General features: G+C 38.6%; 1 protein-coding gene across 1 annotated transcript in view; it reads left to right on the forward strand.

The window, feature by feature from the left end:
- Positions 1-18,816, forward strand: part of LOC134528955 (T-box transcription factor T) — a 31,154-nt gene extending 12,338 nt beyond the window's left edge. Inside the window, exons 3-8 of the mRNA XM_063362623.1 lie at positions 2,495-2,663; positions 5,102-5,236; positions 7,966-8,098; positions 10,175-10,270; positions 18,263-18,609; positions 18,655-18,816. Coding sequence (XP_063218693.1) covers positions 2,495-2,663; positions 5,102-5,236; positions 7,966-8,098; positions 10,175-10,270; positions 18,263-18,609; positions 18,655-18,816 — 1,042 coding nt within the window. The remainder of the gene's footprint in view (positions 1-2,494; positions 2,664-5,101; positions 5,237-7,965; positions 8,099-10,174; positions 10,271-18,262; positions 18,610-18,654) is intronic.
- Positions 18,817-22,829: the final 4,013 nt, after the last annotated feature.

The raw sequence follows: 22,829 nt of genomic DNA on the forward strand, positions 1-22,829 counted from the left end.
AAATTTGTGTATTATTCCAGAAAAAAAACTCAGTTTGATAGCATTCCCATGAAATCAAATCCCAAGCATTGTCCTGCACACACTGCCTTTCTATGTTATTCCATCGATTTATTCCACATGACTATTTTTAAGCACAATATTGAGAGAAACAAAAACTTCATAAAAAAATTGGTTGTCTATAAAGTCGGTTTACGGACGATAGTTTACGTGACAACATCATAACAAAACATTGATGAAATGATTGCATACTTTTATGAATAAAATTGAATCATTTTTTTTTAACTATCACTATTTTGTATGGATACAAAGAAGGAGTGAAATGAAATCTACAATTTAATTGATAAATTTACTTTTATTTACACTTATTAATTCAAATATGTTTATTACTTTAACGAAGAGATTATTTTAACTATAAATTTATACATGTTTTCTATTTAACTTCTTCCAATCTGTGTTATCCTGTTGATAGGACGATGATAGGAAAAGTAGGAAACGAATGGGAGTGTTTCAAGTTTAATGTGCCTCGAAAAAGTCAAAATCGATGGTTGTTCCAATCGAGTGGAAGAGAGATAGATGCGGCGCAAGCGTACAATGAGCGTAACGGGACACAGCGTAACGGTACAATGTGCGTTACGGGACACTTTTTCGTGTGTGCAGCCGGCGTTCATCGATTTATTAGACGTTGTCACGTCAAAAACAAACATCCCAATTCCGCGTGGAAAAAAAAAAATTATTATCTGCACATGCGCGAAATCAGCGACATTCAGAAAAATAGTCGAGAAGCAAACACCCGGCGACGTCGCCAGGATCGCCAACACAGCGGACACGGCGAACACACCTTGGTTTGGCCAGTGACACCTGAGATGCAGCTGAGAACAGTGTAACGAACATCGCAAACATAGCGAGCATAGCGCTCTGTCTGGCCGAAGCTCAAGGCTCCGAACTGGCGCGCACCGCGTAGTCTATCTCGTCGTGCTCAGAGAAACTATGAGATCCGAGCGGTACTGATAGCATTATATGGCGGATAAAGGAAGACTAAGGTGTAATGCAAGTCTCTTGAGTATTTTCAATAATCTGTACCGGTTTTTTTTTCATGCCTAAAATTTATCCTGAAAACACACTTCCAACTATTTTCAATCTTCTAAAAATACAGTTTAAAAATTAAACGCGGAAAAAGACAGCCCTCTGATATATTTAGCATTTTTTTTATCAAATCACGTGGTTTTATCTTAAGCTCTCTGAACACCGTATTTTTGTATGGCCAAGAAGGCGAGTGATACAGCGAATTTCCAGTTAATGCTTGGATTAGAGTTCGTTGATTCCAGCCAACGAAAATGAGTGAGAAATCTGCCATTTTAAAATGGCAGTAAATTTTTTATGTTTTAAAAGTTATTTCATTTTCTTAATTACATTTTGGTTGTATGTTTTGAGGATTGATCTAATGGTATCTACAAATGTGTAGTGCTTTCAATTTATTTTGAAATGAGTGATGTATTTATATCAGTCATGTGCCTTTGAACTGCAGCATTTAAGCTCGAAACCTAGAAGTCTTTCCCGAATCATACAAATATTTCAATTGAATTAATAAATACAATTACATGTAATGCTAATATCGTCTATTATAAGCCAATTAGTGTAACATGAATCAGCTGAGTAGTTAAAAATATTAAAATTCAATGAATTTTAGACATTTTTTCGCTAACTCATTTCATACCAAAAATATATCTTAATACTCCAATGTAAGTGGCTTACAGATCCTTTTATTCATTCCAGAGCAAGTAAAATTACGACAGAGCTGTCAAGGGATTACTCTCCCCTTTGATCAGGAAGGTGTTAGACCGAAGTCATCACCTTAGCCCCCTGCCTCACGCAGTTAACCAGACAGTTGACTGTGTCCTGAGCCCTAAGACTTTATCAGCACTGCTGGCACCTACCCCGATCTCCCACATCACACTGGAACTCCTCAAAACACCCAGTGAACCCGTGGTCCGGTGGAGGCCTATCCAACCTCTGCTAGATGTCCAGGCTAGTACCGGAGCTGTGTCGTCGCTCACCACGTCGACTCCGCATCGGGCTAGGGAACGCTTGGAGCCTGCTCCGAGCACCACTACCAAGTACGAGACCTACCCAATCAGAATCCTGGGCCTTTAAGAAAACCTCAGCGGGACACCAGCTGTCGACAGATTATTCCGACCTTACGGCCAGCATTCTCACGTTCCCCTCCCACATATATGCGCCCTAATAGGGTAGGGTGGGAGTAGCATTCCAGTTCGCTTTTTTATAAACATTCCAGAGCGTTTAAGAAAAACAGAACTGTTCCCGCTCCCCTTTTTTGATCGGGAGGGTATTAGAGCTTCCGCAATGAGCAGCGGCTGGGGCCACCAACCCAGCACAGTCACCGCCTCAGCCCCGTACCTCACTCAGCTAACCAGACAGTTGGCTGTGTCCTGAGCTGTCGACAGTACATTGTGAGTCTTTCCATGTTTGCTTGCAGGTGGAAGTACGTCAACGGCGAGTGGGTACCTGGGGGAAAAGCAGAAGTCCCGCCGACGAATCCCATCTACATGCACCCGGAATCGCCCAACTTCGGCGCGCACTGGATGAAAGAGTCGGTGTCGTTTGCCAAGGTCAAGCTTACGAACAAGGCGAATAGCAATGGCCAGGTGAACTAAACCCTACGGCGTTTTTTTTTCAACACTGCCGTATTCCGCTTACTTAAAACTTACGTAGTTTGAAGTGTAACCCTTTCCTCCATCAAACTATCATCCACAATCATGTTCAAAGGTACGGTGAAAGTTCTTAAAGCCGGCATTCATTGCTTCGCCACATTTTTTAATCCAGCATCAATCGAGGTCGCTGGCATTCAGAAATTTTGGGTGTATCCTGGCTGTTGACCTTGGCCACCAGATCGCATTGAAAATGCTGCCAATGGTTGTTGTTCGCTTAGCGTGTATCGTTACTGTCGGTTTCTATTTCAGTACAGTGTTTCTTGTTTTCTAGCGGGTTGCATTTCATATCTAATATTTCATGGGTACATTTCCGAAATGAGTTTTTGTGGGAGCCCAACGCTCATTTCAGTAATACCTTCCCATACAGCAGCTCATATCAACTTGTTTTAAATACAATTTTATTTATATTAATTTAAATTAGGTGTTCCCTTTAAAACTGTGTTTACCTTCAATAAGCTGGAAAAATATCTGATCGAAATGCCAGTGGTCCATAACATACCAAATAAAAGACTTTTCAAATTACCCTATTTTTTTCAAGTAGAAGACATTATAAAGGAAATACTACATGGGGATAAAATTGCAAATCGACTATCAGATATCAAGAGTTTGGATTATCAACTGGGTGACCGAAGGCATCCGTCACCTGTGAAAGCTCTGCAGCCCCACAATTCTGAACTGGATGACTGTAGGCGTCCATTACATTAGAAGAGCTGTAGTCCTAGAACACAGAACTGGATGACTGTAGGCATATTTCACCTTGTGAATCACTGTAGTCCCAGAATTATGAGCTGTATGAGAGTAGGCATTTGTCACCCATAGAAGCATTGTAGAGCCAGAGTTCTGAACTGTGTGACTGCAGGCCTCCATCACATGTGTAAGCATTGTAGACCCAGAGTTAAGCTGTGTGAATGTAGGTTGGCTACACTCATGAATGCACTGTAGTCTCAGAAACCTAAAGAGGAGTTTGAAGTTGAACGTCACTCGTAGAAGCACTGTAATCCAAAACTCTTAACTAGGAGACTCTAGGTGTTCTTCACTCATATAATCACTGTAGTCCAAGAATTCTGGACTAGGTGACTTTAAGCATCCATCACCTGTGAAATCACCTAGTCCCAAAACACTAAACTGGGTGACTGTAGCTACCCGTCATCTGTAAAAGCACTGTGAGTAGTAAATTTGGGGTTCTGAGATCTGGGTTCTGGGTGATGATCGGGATTTTCTGCAGGCATATTGGATTGTGACATCATGGTAGCCATGTTTGATGACCTTGGCCTTGAACTTTGACCTTACATTTGCAGAATTTTGCCAAAATTGGTCTAAAACTCGCCAAAATTAACAAAAAAAATTCCAGTTTTTAAGAAAACATTTTTACCGAAAATTCGAAAAAAAAAATCTGCAAATTCAAATGTTCCCTTTTGAGGGAAAAAGTCCTATTTTGAGAAAAAATTTCCCATTGTATTCCTAAAAAAATGCCAGCATTTTGAAATGTCCTATAAGCGACTCATGACTCCTAAAAACACAGACTGCTGAGGTCATAAACTTAACCCAGCCGCCATATTGGACGACATCACTTCCACCATCTTGGATCGACATCACATCCAATATCTGGGATTATGATGTAATGTCTGCCATCTTAGTTTATAGAACTTTCGATCATTTTGGAGTCTACCAGTTCAGATAATATGTCGCATCTGCCATTTTAATTATGATATTATAGCCGCCATTTTTAAAATCCGTAATTGGGAGAAAGTATTTAAATTTATAAAAAAAATATTGAATTACATTTTTAAAAATTGAATAAAAACTTACATCATGGAGTCCTCAGTACGAACCCATTAAAGGCAAAAAATTGCGATGGGTCTTTCCTTCATAGAGGTTACCAGCAGACTGCCCTCCCACCCCTAATATCAAGGCAGATATAATGCCAACCAGTTTGATTTCATGGAGCTATCTTAGATCTAATATTTTATTTTCGTCTAATATAGTTCACTGCCTTCATATTTTGTATCGTGTATCCGCTAGAGTGCAGTAGTATTTATCACCAAAAAATTAACTATTGTCATCTTGTTGGCCAACTTAGCTGACATATTGAAAATCTGTCACTATTAACCTAGAAATTCGTGAAAAATTTAAAAAAAATTAAAAAAATGTTTTTATGAATATGTTGATTGATTCAATCGATTCCAATTCTATGTTCGATCTTCGGACGATGCAAAAAATATAATTTTAGGGTTAAATTATCTTATCATAAAAGAGCCAGGTTCAAGGAACCAAAACTGTACAATGATTGCAGTTGATACTATTCAAATTTATAATTGGGACATTCTTTTGTGGACCTAGTGTGCAAGAATGCTTATTGGCGCTTGTTGCAGATAATGCTGAACTCTCTGCACAAATACGAGCCCCGAGTACATCTGGTGAAAGTGAGCACAGAGCACAGGAGAGTGTTCACATACCCGTTTCCCGAGACCCAGTTCATAGCGGTTACAGCATACCAAAATGAAGAGGTAATACTTTCACTATCTCAGAACCATGTGCAGATTATTATGTTTTAGTTGTTTGAGAAATGTTGATATGATGAGTTATGATTTATAACGTATTTGTTGATGATAGTGTAAAAAATTTGTGGACTTAAAATACATTGCATATGTGGCTATGTTTCGAAAGATGTAATACAAGAGACAAGTATGGAATTAATTATAAAGAACAAAATATATATTATGAAATACTATTTAAAATTATAGTTTGCCAAATATATGTCAGAAATTATAATTGTGTGTTGCCTGCTACGTACCTGATTTTTCTGCAGTTGATATAATCAAAACGATTTATTTTGTTTCGACATGTAGTGGAAAACTTTTAGATGTCTAAAAATAACACATCATTTATCAATAGAAGTATACCGTCAAGAGATAAGTAGATATTATCTGATATAATTTTTTTCTTTAGCTAAATACAAAATAATAATACCTATTAATTTTTGTATTTCTATAACGGTTATGAACATTGAAAATTTTAAAAAATATTTATTGATTTGTTACAGAATTTGTCAAATCAGAATAACTATCGGTAATGTTAAAAACATATAGGAAAAATAAAATTTAAAATATTTTGTTTGTTCATTTGTTAATTTTAATATCTTTCTCATGTTGAAACCCATTCTTCTTCTTTTTTTTTTTTTTTTTTTCGAAAATTCATCCCCCTAAATTTTTGCGTACATTCATTTTTTTAGGACGTGATCACTTATATGGTAATAGAGAGACATAAAGAATTTATATTTTATAGTATTTGTGAGAAGACATGGATTTGACTTTGAAAGTTATTTTTTTGCAATATTTGCTGGTTTTGTATACCTAAAATGTTAAAAGTACGTATTTTAAAATAATTTATATGAAACATCAGAATTATATTTATTATTAGTAGTGCATAATTGTTTTTCTGACACAACGTATTTATTATGGGCCTACGGTTTTTTGGCTTGCTCGGTTCTGGCTTATCGACAAAAAACCGAAGGTGAGCTCTCAATCATGAAGCGACAGACTCGAGAAGCGCTTTTTGGGAAGTTTGAAGAATGTAATATACTATCCCCTAAAGGCCTTTCTCAATACCTAAGGGTGATAACAATATGTATTAAAAATGGTATTATTGCAAAATATCAAAAAACTGCTTGAAATAAAGTACTATTCCGGGATTTTGTTTTATTCAACGTGAGCTTTTCGTCTGTTTAGCAAAAGTTTATAAAAACCTCATACCCTTCATCAAAATAATAGTGGATTGTATCCTTTTCCTGAAAAAAAAAATATGTGCCTTCCGATTCTTTAGATATTAGAGGCCTTACTTACTGAAAAGAAACTCCTTTATTGTTGCAACTGCATACAATGTAATCAAGAGAATCAGTGTCAATAACATACCGCCTAGAACGTAAGTAATACTTCTTGCACGCAAAGGAAAACATAGTATTTACTGCGGGAATCTCAGAACCAACAGACAGCACAAAAAAAAAACACGATATTCTTGTAGCCTGTTGATATTTATGTGCATGAGGAATCGCATGGTTGCGGTAGCTTTGTTGTCACATATGGCGGGGTCTTCGGTAAATACAGCCTGCTGCATGTGAGCGAATCCTTTCCGAAGGGTACCTCCAAGCGATAGCTCCACTGCTGCACGTAGTACCAACTGCCGTGGTACGTCAAAATTGGAAGTATTTGTCGGAAGTAGTCAGCAGGATATTGGTGGTTAACGCTTGATTGCTTCTGCGTGGATGGAGTATTGGCCTTTTTTTCAGGCGTTGTATTTTTGACACTGACACTTTACCATGCATGGATAGAGACCTTCAAAATTCGCGGTTTCGATGGCCTTCAGGATAGACTGCACATACCCCTGTACACTACTCGGGAAAATAGCGCAAGTTCATTGGCTGCCGACTTGTAAGTCATCTCAGCTGGTTTGTCTGTGATTCAATCCTTCTTTGGTTGAGGGTTTATAACTGGTTGAGATTCGTCCAGATGAACAGTAAGCCAATAGCAAAATTATCTAAGAGGTATATGTGTTTGAATTCTAGCCTATCACCGAATGAATCCGCGATTTTTGCAGGTCTCTATGCATGGATAATGTTAAACCGTGCGTTCTAGGAAGATTTTAAAGTGTGGATGTCACCCTTAGGAACTGAGCTATGATGCAAATGGGTTTTATTGTTTTTATATTTTGCTTGAATACCATTTATAAAACTGATTTTAAATTGTGAATGTGAACCTTAAGAATTGATCTAGGATGAAAATGAATTTTATCAAATTTTTACAAAATTTTCATTAAACATATCATTCTAAAATACTATGGCTTAGTATCCGAACAACATATATATGTCCTTGTATCATGATAGCATTTAAAAACATTTACCAAGATTTTTCCGATTATTGCCTGTTATAGTTTATTAGTGATCTTAACATGTAGTAAGAATTTTTGGATAATTTTCCTTCACAATAATAAGAATCATACATAGCACTTCAATTAAAAAAAGATTCTTTAATTTATTTTGAATGGAATTACGTTTTGACTTTAAAAATATAGCGTACGTGATTCTACTTACGTTAAAGTGTAAATGCTAGTGAACTATTGTAAAATATTTTAATAAGACTTAGGTAGTTAATCTTCACGTGGCATAGGTTAGATGTTTTAAGTTTTTAATTTCAAGTATTCCCATGCCCTAAATTTACAAATCAAAAACATTCTGTTACAGGTCACTTCTCTGAAGATCAAATACAATCCGTTTGCAAAAGCATTTCTGGATGCCAAAGAGAGGCCGGACAGTTTCTACCAGCGTGACCTCATTTCAAACTATTCCCAGCCTCACCAGCCGCAATACTCGCAGTGTAAGTACAGTCCGTCCTAAAAAAATAAATGGTTGTGTTTATACTTGTAGTTACTCTTACTGATGTGGCCTCAGGTACATGTACATTTTTTGTAGAATCCTTTAGCTTCAAAGGCTACCCTGACCAGGCAGTAGGCCTATGGCGAGTCGAACACAGTGTGATGGGATGGGGATAGTATGCACCAGCAGAAAAGGATAAAGGTCGGATTTGGCAGTTGTGACTCGAACAAAGGAAAGTGGAACACGATTTGATTAACAAGCAAAATTTTTATGACTGTGTCTTACCTGATTCAAGCGGGCTTTCCTGTACTTCAATACGAGCGTGACTAAGCAATGTTCTGGTGGCACTAGGTCATTTTGGACAAAGACGAGTTCAAATTGATCAAAAATCCATTAAAATTTCATGTCACAAAAATTATTATTCACTGGATGACTAAATAATCCCGATTTACCTAAAGAACTAGCACGGCCTTCCCGAAGGATTGATTGAAATTAGATGTTAAACTTTGCATTGTCGTAGATTAAGGTTTCATGTGATCTTAAAAAAAAAATTGTTCAGAGGCTGTACGAACCAATACTCTGAAATCGCGTATGTCCAAAATTGTTTACTTAATGTAATATACTTACGACGATGAGACCTACGAAATTACAGAGGGCTCAAAACCACTTGCATATTAATTCAGTGCTCGTCACTGAAGCCGTTCCGGGGGTGGATTTGAGTCCCTGAATGAACGAGACACCTCAGCCAGCATGGCTCCCAAGGGCACACCCGAGCAATGCGCAGCACTTCTTGCTTATACAGTCTCGGCTATTCATTTTGTGATTGGAATCATGTCAGAGCATTGAATAACCTCAATGTAAGGGCACGGGGAATTTTTACAGTTCGTCCCGAATTTAACTTGCTCCAAGGAGCAGAAAAATGTACTTTAAATTCTTCGGAGCTGCATAAATCACATGCGGTGATCGCTGTACCCCAATTTTCCATTTAAAAAAACAACACTTTTAGTGATAATTTGTTCTGAATTATGGTCGGTCGTGACAATCAACAATTAAATGCCACATTAGGGCTAGTTAGCAAGGAGACACCGTGTTTTTAAATCGAGTTCAGAATCCTTCACCAATATCCTTTATTTATGTTGTGTGAACTCGTGGTTGAACGATTGTAGTGCCGGCCTCCATTATGGATTGTGACGTCACGGCGGCCATTTTTAGTGTCAAATATCCACAAAATTCCTCCAAAAAAACAATATCCCTATATTAAATCTCATTTCAGTTCATGTTAACATTTTGAAATCATTTTTATGAACTTTAAATAGTTTCTGATTGCACCATAACCTTTCGTAATATTGTCATCTAATTTACACATTCTCTGAAACAATCATTTTTATCCAAGTCTTTTGTATACCAAATTTTATTAACAGTGTATGTTAGTAGAAATTTGGACAAGATAAATATTTTTTTTCGAGGGTTTTAACGTTTCGGTGACGGCTTGCAAGCCGACTTATTCAACAAGCCACTGTGTCCGATGTGGGACTAGAACCCACGACCCCCCAGTGCTGAAGAAATATGATCTGAAGAAGCTTGGCTTCTGGGTTGTAGCCGCGCCCGAGGCGAACATGTCACCGACCTTGCACGCTTGCAGTCGCCATCATCAGGGTACAGTGGCCACCAAATCCTTGAGTTATTTCAGGTAGTGAGCAGTGACGCAACAACTAAATTTCCAAAGGGGGGGCAATATACCTTATTATAAAAAATCATCGATCGCCCCTATTGAAGCGGGGGGTCCGGGGGTCCTCCCCGGGAAAATTTGTATTTCAAGGTGGAAAATGGTGCTATTTAAGCAGTTTTATTATCTAAAAATTGATTACACAGCACTTTCTTTTCCCCCGTTTGCCCCCACTTCAAGGTTTCAGAGGGGGGGCAAAATAACCTTCCCCCCCCCCATCCTGTTGTTGCGCCCCTGGTAGTGAGTGTTCAGTCGTATAGTAAGATTACGTATCAGTGTAGTTCACTCCGCGCCAGTCGAGAAGCGCGCGTCATATCGCTCAGCATGCATACGTCGCCATGTTTGTTCCAGACGGGACGTGGTTCATCCCACAGAGCGTGTACCCGTCGCCGTCGCACCGGCCCACCCTGCCCGCCGCGCTGGCGCCCTGCGACCGGTTCCCTTCAGGTACTGCACTCAGAAACCAAAGAAGTATTCCATACCCGTTGCAACGGTCAAAGTCCTCTCTCTCTCCACCACCGCCCCAGCAACGTAAGCTAACTCGAGACTGGCTGCTGCTCACTGACAAATTTTTCTGCAAACCTTTATTCGGCGAGAAACCGCTGAATATTCCAGTTCGCTTTTTTTTTTTTTTTTCAAATAAAATATTGGACCGTTATTCAAAATTTCCTTTAACAATACTCGTGGTTTCCTTGTAATGGCTATTAGAAAACAAAAAATTCCACCGCTATTTGGCATGTGCAATTCTTATTTTGTTGCTACACAAAAACAAATAATATAATGTATTTTGATTGTGTGAGGCTAATTACATGACTAAAAGTTTTGAAAATAGGTCTGTAATGTGATTATCATCGCCTTGTTAAAATTGTGTGATGTTGTAATAAACGCATTTTTCTATATTTGCCATTACAACGGAATTATAAGTAAATATACATGAGAGGTACGGCAGTTAAAATAATAATTGAAATCCAGGTCAAGCAGTTTGTTCAAAACTTTGACAGTGAGTACTGAAGATTAAATTTAAGTCTTATAATAGTTTGTGTTGAATGTATTGCAAATAAGTTTCATGTGTGGTTTGCTTTTTGGTGATCATTAACTATAAACAAATATTCACGCATTATTTTTTTGCGTGATTTCTTAAAAACCTAAAAGTTTCATCAAGGAAGACAGTGGTATGAAAACCAAGCGAATTTATAAATTAACTTTTCATATCTGTACAAATTATATCATTACACTTTTCATGTAAATATTCTGTATATCTGTATAGTCTTCTGCTTTATGACCAAGCTGAAAGACACTTTTATCATTATAGCTATCAGCCTCATAGTCTAGATTACTTTAAGAATTAGAAATCTTTGACAATGAAGCTTCTGCATCGTCTACAATAAATCAATCAGTTTTCCAAAGTTTGGAGTATCTACTTTAAATGTCTTGAATGCATTCTCTCTTTTCATTGTAATGATAGATGTCCGTTAAGTAAGTACCGTTTGGTCATTAAAAAAATAAACTCATGAAAAAAAGTGTTCGCATGCTTTCACGGCCATTGTCTGAAGTAGCTTGGCTTCTGGGTTGTAGCCATGTCCTTGGCAAATAATTCACCGACGTTTCGGTCGACATTGCAGTCGCTATCATCAGGGAGCAGTTACCTACTTCATGAAAAAAAAGTTTTATTGAAATTTTTTGTTTACTACATATGTATCTACATCACATTTTCACATAGTCACCATTCAGTTCCAAGCAATTTTCGCAACGCTCTAACAGTTTATTTAACCCCTCTGCATAGAAGTTCACCTCCGGAGAATGGAACGGACGCCTCGGCCATAGGCATCATGGACTTCGAATATGCAATGTGTGTTGCCTAAGTACATGCGCTTAGTAAACATTTCTGGAAAAAGTTTTATCAATATCTATACTCAAAAAGGACTTCATTTTGGTTGAGCCAAAAATTACAAAGTATGTACAAAATAACGATTTTCAACTGGTTAATCACAATATTGGATTGTGATATAATGGTGGCCATCTTAAGTGACCTTGACCTTAAGCTTTGATCTTCAAAAAATGCTGAAATTGGCTAAGAATTTCCCAAAATTTGCCAAAATTAGTAATAAATCCTTCAAATTTCGCCTTAATATCCAGTGTTACGTTGAAAAGGGGGGAGGGGTAAATACACCAAAAAACACCCAAAAAAAATTTTTATGTCTTTATTTCTTGAGAAAAATTTCCTTTTCATAGAAAAAGTCCCATTTTAATCACCAAAAAGTTTGAAGGCAAGAAATTATCCTAAAGAGGCTTAAAATCTCCAGTTACCAGTATCCAGTAAGGCTCAGAACTTTGACCTTGACCTAGACCTTTTACCCTAGACTCAGCCACCAATTAAAATTCTGCCATCTTGAATTATGACATCCTGAACACCATTTTGTTTACTAGAACATTCAGCCACTTAGAATTCCGCCATTTTTAAATATGATGTCACGTCTGTCATCTTCAATATCCTTAATTATTTTCAGAAAAAGTAAAAGAAAAATCATGAAAAAATTATTAGTTACAACTTTAAAGAAATTTCAATAAAATGTTAGTAAAAAAACGCACTTACCTCATAAAGCTCGGTGTGTTGGTTCGAAACCAGTAGAGCAATAAAAATTAATTCTCCCCCTGTGGTGGTAGCTGGCAGACTGACCACCGCCATTTTATCAAATGCATATATCATGTAACCCAGTATGATGTCATGTTATAGCAGCTATCTTGGATTCGCCATCATTTATTTTCCTCTGCTAGAGACCGCCATCATAATGTATAATAAAGTCCGTCATCTTGTTTACGTCTGCTGGAGTCCGCCATCTTAGATGACATCACAACCACTTGCTTCGATTCCGAAATCACATTGCTACCAATTTATCGTCTGCTGGAGGCCACCATTTTGGATCATGTCACAGTAAACTATTGTTTTTTTTTTTTGTTCTGCTGGAGGTCACCATCTTGGATGATGTAATGTTCACCATCTTGGTTCCTGCTGTTTGTTCCTACAGAGCACCGGCTAAGATCTTTCTTACGCACATAAGTTCGATGTTCCATTATATACCAATGTTGTAATCAGGGCCGCAACTAGAGTCTCTGGCACCCGGGGCATGAATGGATTCATGCGCCCCCCCCCCCTCTTATTTGCACATACCACACCAATAAAGTGGGGGGTCCGGGGGCCCTCCCACGGGAAAATGGTGCTACGTATTTAAGCATTTTCCATACCTACATGTAACAGTTACTGTGCTACTGTACCTTCCATGCATGAACCTACTATGTCCATAAAGTAGTCCGTATAATCACTAGACTTGTTCATTAAATATGTTTAGACGTTATATTGTAAATCAGATTAGACATTCCTGGCATGCAAGTTAAAAAACTTTTTACCAGTTACCAGTTGTAGTAGGAAGGAATTACAATGCAACCGATTTCGGCGCCCACACAGCTTTGCGCCCGGGGCGTATGCCCCGCTTGCTCCCCCCTAGTTGCGGCCCTGGTTGTAATGGCCCTTATCAACATATTTAAGTTAACTTTTTATACATTCTAAGTATATTATTACATCAAATTTGCAAGCAGGAGTCCTTGTTTTCAGCGAGGATGATTAATTAAATAAAAAATTGGAGTATAAATTACTTTTTGCATCAATCAAGGATCGCACGAAGGACTGAAATTAATCGAATCAACCATTACAGTTATAGACAATAGTTGCTGATTTTAATATTTTCGGAATTTTCAAGTTTATCATTACAGATTTTCAATATGGAAGCCAATACGGCATCAGCAACTTATTGGGGCTGGTGGATTAGGAATTTTCAACATATTTAAGTATTTTAATAATATTAAATAAAATAAGTATTTTTAACCTAATTTTTTATCATGTTTGAAGATCGAACCAAGGATGGTAATCTATATATTCAATCAATATATTAAAAGGTGATGGTTTGATTATTTTTGGATTTTTTTCCCGAATGTCTAGATTAATAGTTACTAATTTACAAGATTGTGGACAAGATGGCCGACAAGATGGTGGATGCCATGGGATACCTTGGTAATAAATACTACTGCACTCTAGCGGGTAAAAGTTAAACCAATATGGCTGAAACGTTTTCAGGCAGATGATGTGTGCACTATGTGACACTAGCACTCCTAGTAGCAAGTAATGAAAACAAGATTGTGGAAGCACCCTCTAGCAGATGATGTGTGCACTAGCGCTCCTAATAGCAAGCATTGAAAATAAATATGGTGGCTTTATCTCCAACAGGTGATGCTATTATTCATTTAAACTACAAAAATTAAAATTCCAAATATGTGTATTTATTATATAACGTATTTAAATCCCAGTCTGGTTAATATTTCTATCACCATGTAGTCAAACCCAGAGATCCGAGCTGTCATGGATTGAATCACCACACTTCCAATGTATTTTGTATAAAAAGTTAAATTTAATATGTTGATAAGGGCCATAACAACATTGGTATATAATATAACATCGAACTTATGTGCGTTAGAAATAGCTTAGCCGGTGCTCTGTAGAAACAAACAGCAGAACCAAAATTATGAACATTACATCATCCAAGATGGTGACCTCCAGCAGAACAAAAAAAAACAATAAGTGGCTTTGACATAATCCAAGATGGCGGCCTCCAGCAGACGATAACATGATTGCGAATGTGATTTCGGAATCGAAGTAAGTGGTTGTGATGTTATCTAAGATGGCGGCATCCAGCAGACGTAAACAAGATGACGGACGTTATTATATATTATGATGGCGGTCTCTAGCAGAGGAAAATAATAATGATGGCAGACCAAGATAGCTGCCATAACATGACATCATACTGGGTTACATGATATATGCATTTGATAAAATGACGAGGGGTCAGTCTGCTAGCTGCCACCCCTGGGAATGTTTCCCTCATAATAGGGGTAAAAAATATTTTTATTTCTTGGAGGGGAGTGGGATTTGCCCCTAAATACTGGAAATTTTGGCGAAATTTGACGAATTTTTGGCCAATTTGTTCAAATTTCTAACAATTTTCGGTATTTTATGAAGGTCGAAGTTTAAAGTAAAGGTCAAGGGTCAAGGTCATCCTATATGGCCACCATGAAGTCACAATCCAATATGGCGTCAATCGGATCTCAGCTCCTGGCTCAGGACTGTTACACCTCTCCTTAGTGCGCTAATAATTTTATTAAGTAATTTCTTAGAGAAACTTCTAAGATACAAAAATTTGTAAATGTACTGGAAAGAAAAAACTCATAATAAAAAGATATGTCAATAATACTTCAGAGGGGCACTAAGGAGGGTGAACAAGAATTTATTACCGCCCCTGTGGGCTTACAGATGGCAGAGAGGATCGTAAGGCTTATAAATGAGAAGCGGAGGTTTGGTTGCCGAGCTATTCGATTTATTCTGATTAAAAATTGATTTTCTATTTTATTTTGACTGTGCTTTCCTAATTTTTATATGGTTTGCATAGTACAAATTTAAAACATTATTTAAAAAATGTAAAAATCAATTGACAATCGGCCCGGGCCTCAACAGGGTTACTTATGAAGGTTAACATATAATTACACAAAATTGTTTTGTTGCATTGGCTAGCACTTGAAATGATAAATTTACAGTTCTTATATCATCGTTACTCCAGCAGGTTGGGAAAGTATGTCCCCAAAATCATTGAGTATATAATTTTGCTTGAGTAGTTCTGATTGATACACCAACGCGGATCTTTAAAACATTAGAAACAATTTTACTTAAAAGGAACGGCTCAGGGAAATATATACTAGAAAATTGTAGGTCTAAAGATGCGACAGCAATTCATTGTTATAAGGGCTAATTACCTGACACGAGGCCGGTGGGCACTCGAACAGGCAAGTGATAAAGGGGGGAGGGGGCAAGAGGATCGTGCTTGAGTAGCGAAAGATAAGGCGCGTTCGCCGGCTGGCATAGCATCGCGCAGGGTCATGCATGACCTTGTGGGAGTGAGAGGGGTTACGACAGTTCAACGCCTTGCGAGCGACGTACAATAAAGCAATAGAAATTTTAATTAAAACCACTATTGGTGAATCAGGTTTGGTACCAGCTGACGACTAACAGTTAAATAGTACATAAAAATTTTGGTTAAAAAAATACTTTAATTTATTTATTTATTTATATATATATTAATTAATTATTTTGAATTATAGCTTAAAACCAAACCACGCTCTGCTACCAGTTATTACGCCTCTCCTTAGTGTGGTAATAATTTTATTAAGTAATTTCTTAGAGAAACCTCTAAGATACAACAATTTGGAAATGTACTGGAAAGATAAACTTATAATAATAAGATATGTCAATAATACTTCAGAGGTGCAATAAGGAGGGTAAACAAGATTTTATTACCACCCCTGTGGGCTTACAGATGGCGGAGAGGATTGTAAGGCTTAGGCCTATAAATGAAAAGCCGAGGTTTGGTTGGCGAGCTATTCGATTTATTCTGATTAAAAATTGATTTTCTATTTTATTTTGACTGTGCTTTCATAATTTTTATATGGTTTTCTTTTTGCATCGTACAAATTTAAGACAACATTATTAAAAAAAAAGGTAAAAAACAATTGACAATCGGCCCAGGTCTCAACAGGGTTACTTATGAAGGTTAACATATAATTACACAAAATTGTTTTTTTGCATTGGCTAGCACTTGAAATTATAAATTTACAGTTCTGAAATATGAAACAAAACAATAAAATAATAAAAACATCTGTTAACTGGCACGGGTGGTAGGTAGACTTGATATATGTTGGCGGTCAAGCATAGTGAGCCGCAGACGACGAGAAGATAGAGATAGCAAAATGACGAAGGTGTTTCACCGAGTGTTGTGAAACTACTGGTCCAAAATCTTGATGTGGGATGTTCTAAGACGAACTGGGTTCCAGGGGTGTTCTCTAACCCGCACTGCAACAAAGGCCATTCGGTACGAATTACCTCGGATGCAGGCGTTAGGTAGGGTGGCGGAATTCGCCACCGGGATTGGTGGAAATGGGGTAAAAACATAAAAAAACTAACCACTGCGGGAAGAATTCAGCTGCCTTGTAGCGCGGTAGCACATGGTTGGGTTTGGAAACCATAATGGATACGAAGAAAGTTGGAAGAAGAAAAAAAATAAAAAAGTTAAAAATAGTAATTCGGCACTTGAGGCCTTAACTGTAGTAGACTACATTCTAATTGATTGATCGGCGGTCTTCTAATTCTCGCATAAGTCAGGAGAGTCGCTGACCGGAGATGTTCGCAGTTGGCTGCCCTAAGAAAAGTGACCCCGGGGCACGGTTTGGGCGCTACATTAAAAGGCCAAGTCTCCCTTGAAAGAGGGTGAGGGGGAGTCTTCGGTATTCATCGGCGCTCGTCGCCATAGACACTCGAAGTTGGCATCCTTGGCCAGTGCGCTCTGGACGGAGAAGTGGGGAACTCAACTCGCCTGGCGAGTGGTCAGGTCGAGGGTTGATTCAACTTGAACATTGTTCTTATGGGCACAACAGTGCTGCCCTCAGGTGGACAGCTAGGATGGTAGGAAGGGGTTAGTGTCTCTCACTTCCGCTAGATGGATCGCGGATACGTCTTTTAGCAGCCCGGCGCATCTTAATTCCTCTCGTCGCCGGCAGGGTGTACGGACGAGTGTGTGAGAGCGGCTGTGGGTTATGACCTCCATGACCAGAGAGGAGGGGGGGGGGGGAGGTTATGACCGGTGACTGACCCGGCCTGGGTTCTGGACGAGGGGACTGGCGAGTGCGGGGGAAATTCTGCAAGGTTCGTGAGAACCGAGGCGACGAAACACCGCGACGTGTCTGCCGCTCCGAGAATTTGACTTTGCTGGTTGTCCAAGCTTGCTGATTGCGAGACTTCGGGGAAATCAAAGGGGCTGAATGTCTGCTTGCACCTGCAAGTCTGGTCACGAAATGGCTTCATGTAACGAGATTTAGTACATGGCAGCAAGCGGGGGTTATGGGACCAGGGGGCTTCAAGCAGCACTCCAAGTCGCAACGTAGCATTGGTGAAGCTGTGAACCGGATGATGTGTGTGTGAGGGGGGGGGGGGGGGGGAGAGAAAAAAATACACACTGAAAAAGAATTGACCCGGCCGTACACTGGGCTGAATAAAATGGCACGGAGCAAAAAATGTAAAAAAACTCAATTATTTCAAAATTAAAAAAAGGGTGCATACAATGCATATGATTTGCACAGGACCCAGGTGCAGAATGCCCATTTATATACTACTCAGGGCTTATTATCAAATAAGTGTTGTTAATTTCACAGAGGTTTTTCAGAGGTTGATTCCAAAAGTGAATCGCGAACTGAATAGTATACATTCACAATTATATTATATTTGGATCGTAGCGTACCTGCCAGCGCCAGTAATTAGACTGACCCGGCGGGGACGTGGTGTTTCAGCCGTGACGTTCTCAGAGCCGCAGTCGACGGGCTTCGGCGCGTGGTCGGCAGCGGCGCACAGCGCAACCAGCACCATCAGCTGGCCCACGTCGGTGTCCCCGCCGCCGCCGAGCCTGCAACCTCTCGCGCCCATTTCGCCCGGCGGCTCGCCGCACGCCTACAGCGCCGCTGGCTTCGCGCCCGACCTCTACCAGCACTACTCGCCGCAGCCACAACCGCAGCCGCACGAGTACCTGGCCGTGCTGCCCGGGTACCCGCGCGCTGAGCCCGGCTCGCCAGCGCCCAGCCCATCCCCGCGCGGCCAGTACCGCGACGACTGCGGCGACGCACCGCCCTCGCCGCACGAGGCACCCTCCTGCTGGAACCCCCAGGCAGGGCTGTGACGGCCGCAGCCGCACGAGTACCTGGCCGTGCTGCCCGGGTACCCGCGCGCCGAGCCCGGCTCGCCAGCGCCCAGCCTGTCCCCGCGCGGCCAGTACCGCAACGACTGCGGCGACGCACCGCCCTCGCCGCACGAGGCGCCCTCCTGCTGGAACCCCCAGGCGGGGCTGTGACGGCCGCGGCCGCTGTCTCCGCGGCCCACGGCCTCAGCCCTAGCGGCATGGATATATCTCTTGCAGCTGCGTGTTTATGTGATTCGAGTCGGGAATAAAATATTTCTTCACTTTTTAGTTATTTATATTTTAGCATCTCAATAACTAAACTGTGAACGTAAAACAAATAAAGGGTGAAAATTTTGGACTAAATTTGTGAAATATTCATTAATTTTCTCAGTAAACTTACATAAAAAATCGTCACATTGTGCATTATTTGTAGTAAATACTAAGTTTTTATGTCACTGAACCTTTTTCACGGAACCTTTAGATAATATTCCAATGGCCCACCTCATACCCTAATAGCGAATTCGACTATTATATAGAAATATTGCTAAACTTAGCAAACATTTTTCACAATGTGTTATGTATAACATTAATTTTCATGAAACAAAAATGAATGAAATTCCATAAAATTTTAGTAGAGTAATTATGGGTCTCGGGGGCCAGGGTTCGACAGGTGGAGCCATGTGGAGCCGACTGCCATCTTGGATTATGACATCACAAGGCCATATTGGATGACATTGACCATAACCTTGATACCGGTGTTCATCTTGATTGACAACACATGTTATATTGAAATCCACCATTTTTAATTCCGCCATTTTGAATTATATAATGTCCACCTTTTAGTTTTCGTCTGCTGGAGACCACCATCTCTTTTTATGACATCATAGCCACCATATTGTTTTCGTTTGCTGGAGTTCGACATATTGGATTCTGGCATCATGTCCACCATCTTGGATGATGTCACGATGACCATCTTGTTTTCATTTGCTGGAGGCTGTCATATTTTATAACACATCTTCCATCTGGTTTTTAGTTCTGCTGGGGGCTGCCATCATGGATACCATTATATTTGTTTTGCTGTTCCTAGAGTGCGCCAAAATCGCACTGTTCAACTCAAGTACGTTTGATGTTCCATTACCTACCAGTGTTATGGTCCTTAATGAAATATTAAATTAACTTTTTATAAAATATACATTGGAAGCTATGTGATTCGAACCATGACAGCCCATATCTCTAAATTGGAAAACACGCTTTTTATTGCTAGGCCATAGAGATCTTAAAATTTTCCCAGATTTTGTCTGTTGAAAATTATAGACTTTCAAGATGGTGGACTAATTTCAAAATGGTTGATAAGTGTTTTATATAAAATTTTATTAATAATTTTTTATGAATTTATATATTATATTTTCTAGCATAAAAATTTCAGAATATAAAGATGGTGGCCATAACGAAAAGTGCAACATAGAATCCAAGATGGCTGCCATAACTAAAATATCAAAATTATGGCATTCTCGATCACAAGAGGCGATTGAGGTCAAAGGTAATCAAAAGTCAAGGTCATCTTCCAATATGGCCGCAGTGACATCACAATTCGGCTCCTCGCTCCTTCATCTGAACCCTGTAGCAAGTGCCCCCAATATATACCACTTGTAATAAATCTTTTTTTTGTTAGAATTCCAGATGATAAAATGGTATTTTATGTGCTGATTCGGTAACAGGAATTCAGCAAATAAACGAAACCATATATGCCATTGCATATCTCATGAAGAACAAAAAGTTGCATGCAGCAATTGTTTTCTCAGGAAAAACCAGGAGCACATGGAAGAAAACTAGCATAAGTCTCGCCACGAATTTGTCTCCTGTGTTTGCCATTTTTGACGAATGTGTGTCCTGTGTGTGTTCTTTTTGATGAATGTGTGGCAATTGTGTCTTTTTTGACGAATGTTTCTGAGTGTCCTTTTTTGACAAATGTTGTCAAAAGTCTCTCCTGTGTCCTCTTTGTCAAATTGTGTCAATTGTGTCCTTTTTAACGAATGTGTGTCCTTAACCCCTTTTGAGAAGTGTGATTTCTTTCGGAAGATGATGCTGTTTCACTAACAAGAAACAAAATATCATTGCAGTGTGGATTTTCACATATGTAAAATATTTAGAAGTGTGGTTGTTTGGTGAAGGAATCTTGACCCTTAGTAGCCAAGCAGTCACCCATACAGCACAAAATGTTACAGATATGTTTCAGAAATATAACTTTTGAAACATTGTAACATGTTTGAAACATTTCGCAACCTACCTGAAACATCTCGGATATATTTCAGAAACGTCCAAATGTCCGCCCTGTGAAATATTTCAATGAAACCTCCCTGCAACATCAAATGGTAATGTTTCTGAAATGTTTCAATGAAACCTCCCTGCAACATCAAATGGTAATGTTTCTGAAATGTTTCCACTAATGTCCCATCAATATTTCTGAAACATTTAACCGAAATATTTCCATAAATGTTCTGAAATACATATAAAATGTATCATGTGACCCAAAATACCTCTGGAAATTAGGATGACTGAGGGTATATTTATAATTTAAAAGAGTATTGCACTTTAACAGATACCATAATGTTACAGCTGCATTGGTCAGCTAGTTGCAGTGAAGTGCAGTGACTGTGTTCCAATTCATCACAGCATTCCCTCGTACACTTCCTCTTGATCACTTTTTGCATAATGCCCCTTGACCACACCCTTAGAAAGTGTTAATCGGTGGATTGATATGATCTTGTTCGTATCTTCTTGTTATCGTCAAGTTTTGCTTGTCCATTATAGTAATGTGTCATTTTTTGATTATATAAAATAATAGATATTGTAATATTATTTTGTTTGAAATTATTTTAAAGATGTGCTCTGGTAGGGCATAGAATGTAAATTTTTGTCGTTTTTAATGTAATGATAATTGATTATATTACTTAATAATTTGGCTTGTACAATAATTAAAAATTTACTTATAATTTCTAATGTAATGTTAAAAAGGCCTGCCGACAAAATCCAACAATTCAGGTAAATTAATGAAACCATATTCTCCACCCTACTGAGCTTAATTTATAATTTATATATATATATGAACCAAGTTAAAGAAATAATTTAATTAATAAAGACATCAGATGTTTTCCCAGGTCAGCGTACCAGACTTGCCTAACATTAATTTTACAAACTATTTTATTGTTCTAAAAACAAATTATGGTTATAAAAGTAAAATTTAAATAAGTCTTCAGTATGCTTGCAAAGTGAATGAAACTTACATGAATGTAATAGGTAGCCCAGCATTGGTGTCCATGGTTCCTGTCCATTGCATTTTATTTTAATGGGGAATTTGAATGTGATATAGTGGCAGGCAGGCATGCATCTACATCAGTACATGGGGAAAAAGGGACAAGCTAATGCACAAAGGTTCCATTATTAAATACAATGACAATGTCATCTTGTAATGAATAAATTAAATTGAGGCTCCCCAAGCTATCTGGATGTGATCTCCTTATGCTCAGCACAGAAAGTAGGTATGCTAATATTTACTTAATCCATAACAACCAAACCCCACTTGCATAGGAGACATGATTACTGAGAATTTTAAAATATAATTTTCACAACCCAATGTGTTATGGCCACTTCAAGTTTGTTTTTGAGTATCATAAATGAGCACTTGTCCATCGATGTCTTTATCTGTATTTGAACAATGTCTTGAGAATTTGGGTATGGTTTTCTATTGCATTCCAGATGTTGACATTCTCAAAAATCACGACACTGTTATTGTGTACGGTATCAGTGGTCTAGATAATCATGTGGTATTACATTAACTTAAAATACTTGATACACACAAGAAAAAAAATCGCATTCAACCTCAAACAAATGTTATAGAAATAAAAAATAATATACCTATATACAATACACTAACATATTATAATAGAAAATTCCTACTTGTATGTTGCACAGGAAACCGGTATTAACATAATGAACAGCCATGAGACTTGACCTGTGCTCGTATTGTGATGTACTTTTCTCCTTATTTAATGCTATAGTAAGTATATATGGCTGGTGCTTGTTTTTTGGACATTTGCAAGAAAAAAATGTGCGCTTGAAAACCCTCAAAAGACATGTAACAATTTTATGTTATAATTAATGTCTTTTTCTTCTTAAACACACAT

The sequence above is a fragment of the Bacillus rossius genome, chromosome 2 (genome assembly GCF_032445375.1).
Source record: "Bacillus rossius redtenbacheri isolate Brsri chromosome 2, Brsri_v3, whole genome shotgun sequence".
In the NCBI taxonomy this organism is placed as follows: Eukaryota; Metazoa; Arthropoda; class Insecta; order Phasmatodea; family Bacillidae; genus Bacillus; species Bacillus rossius.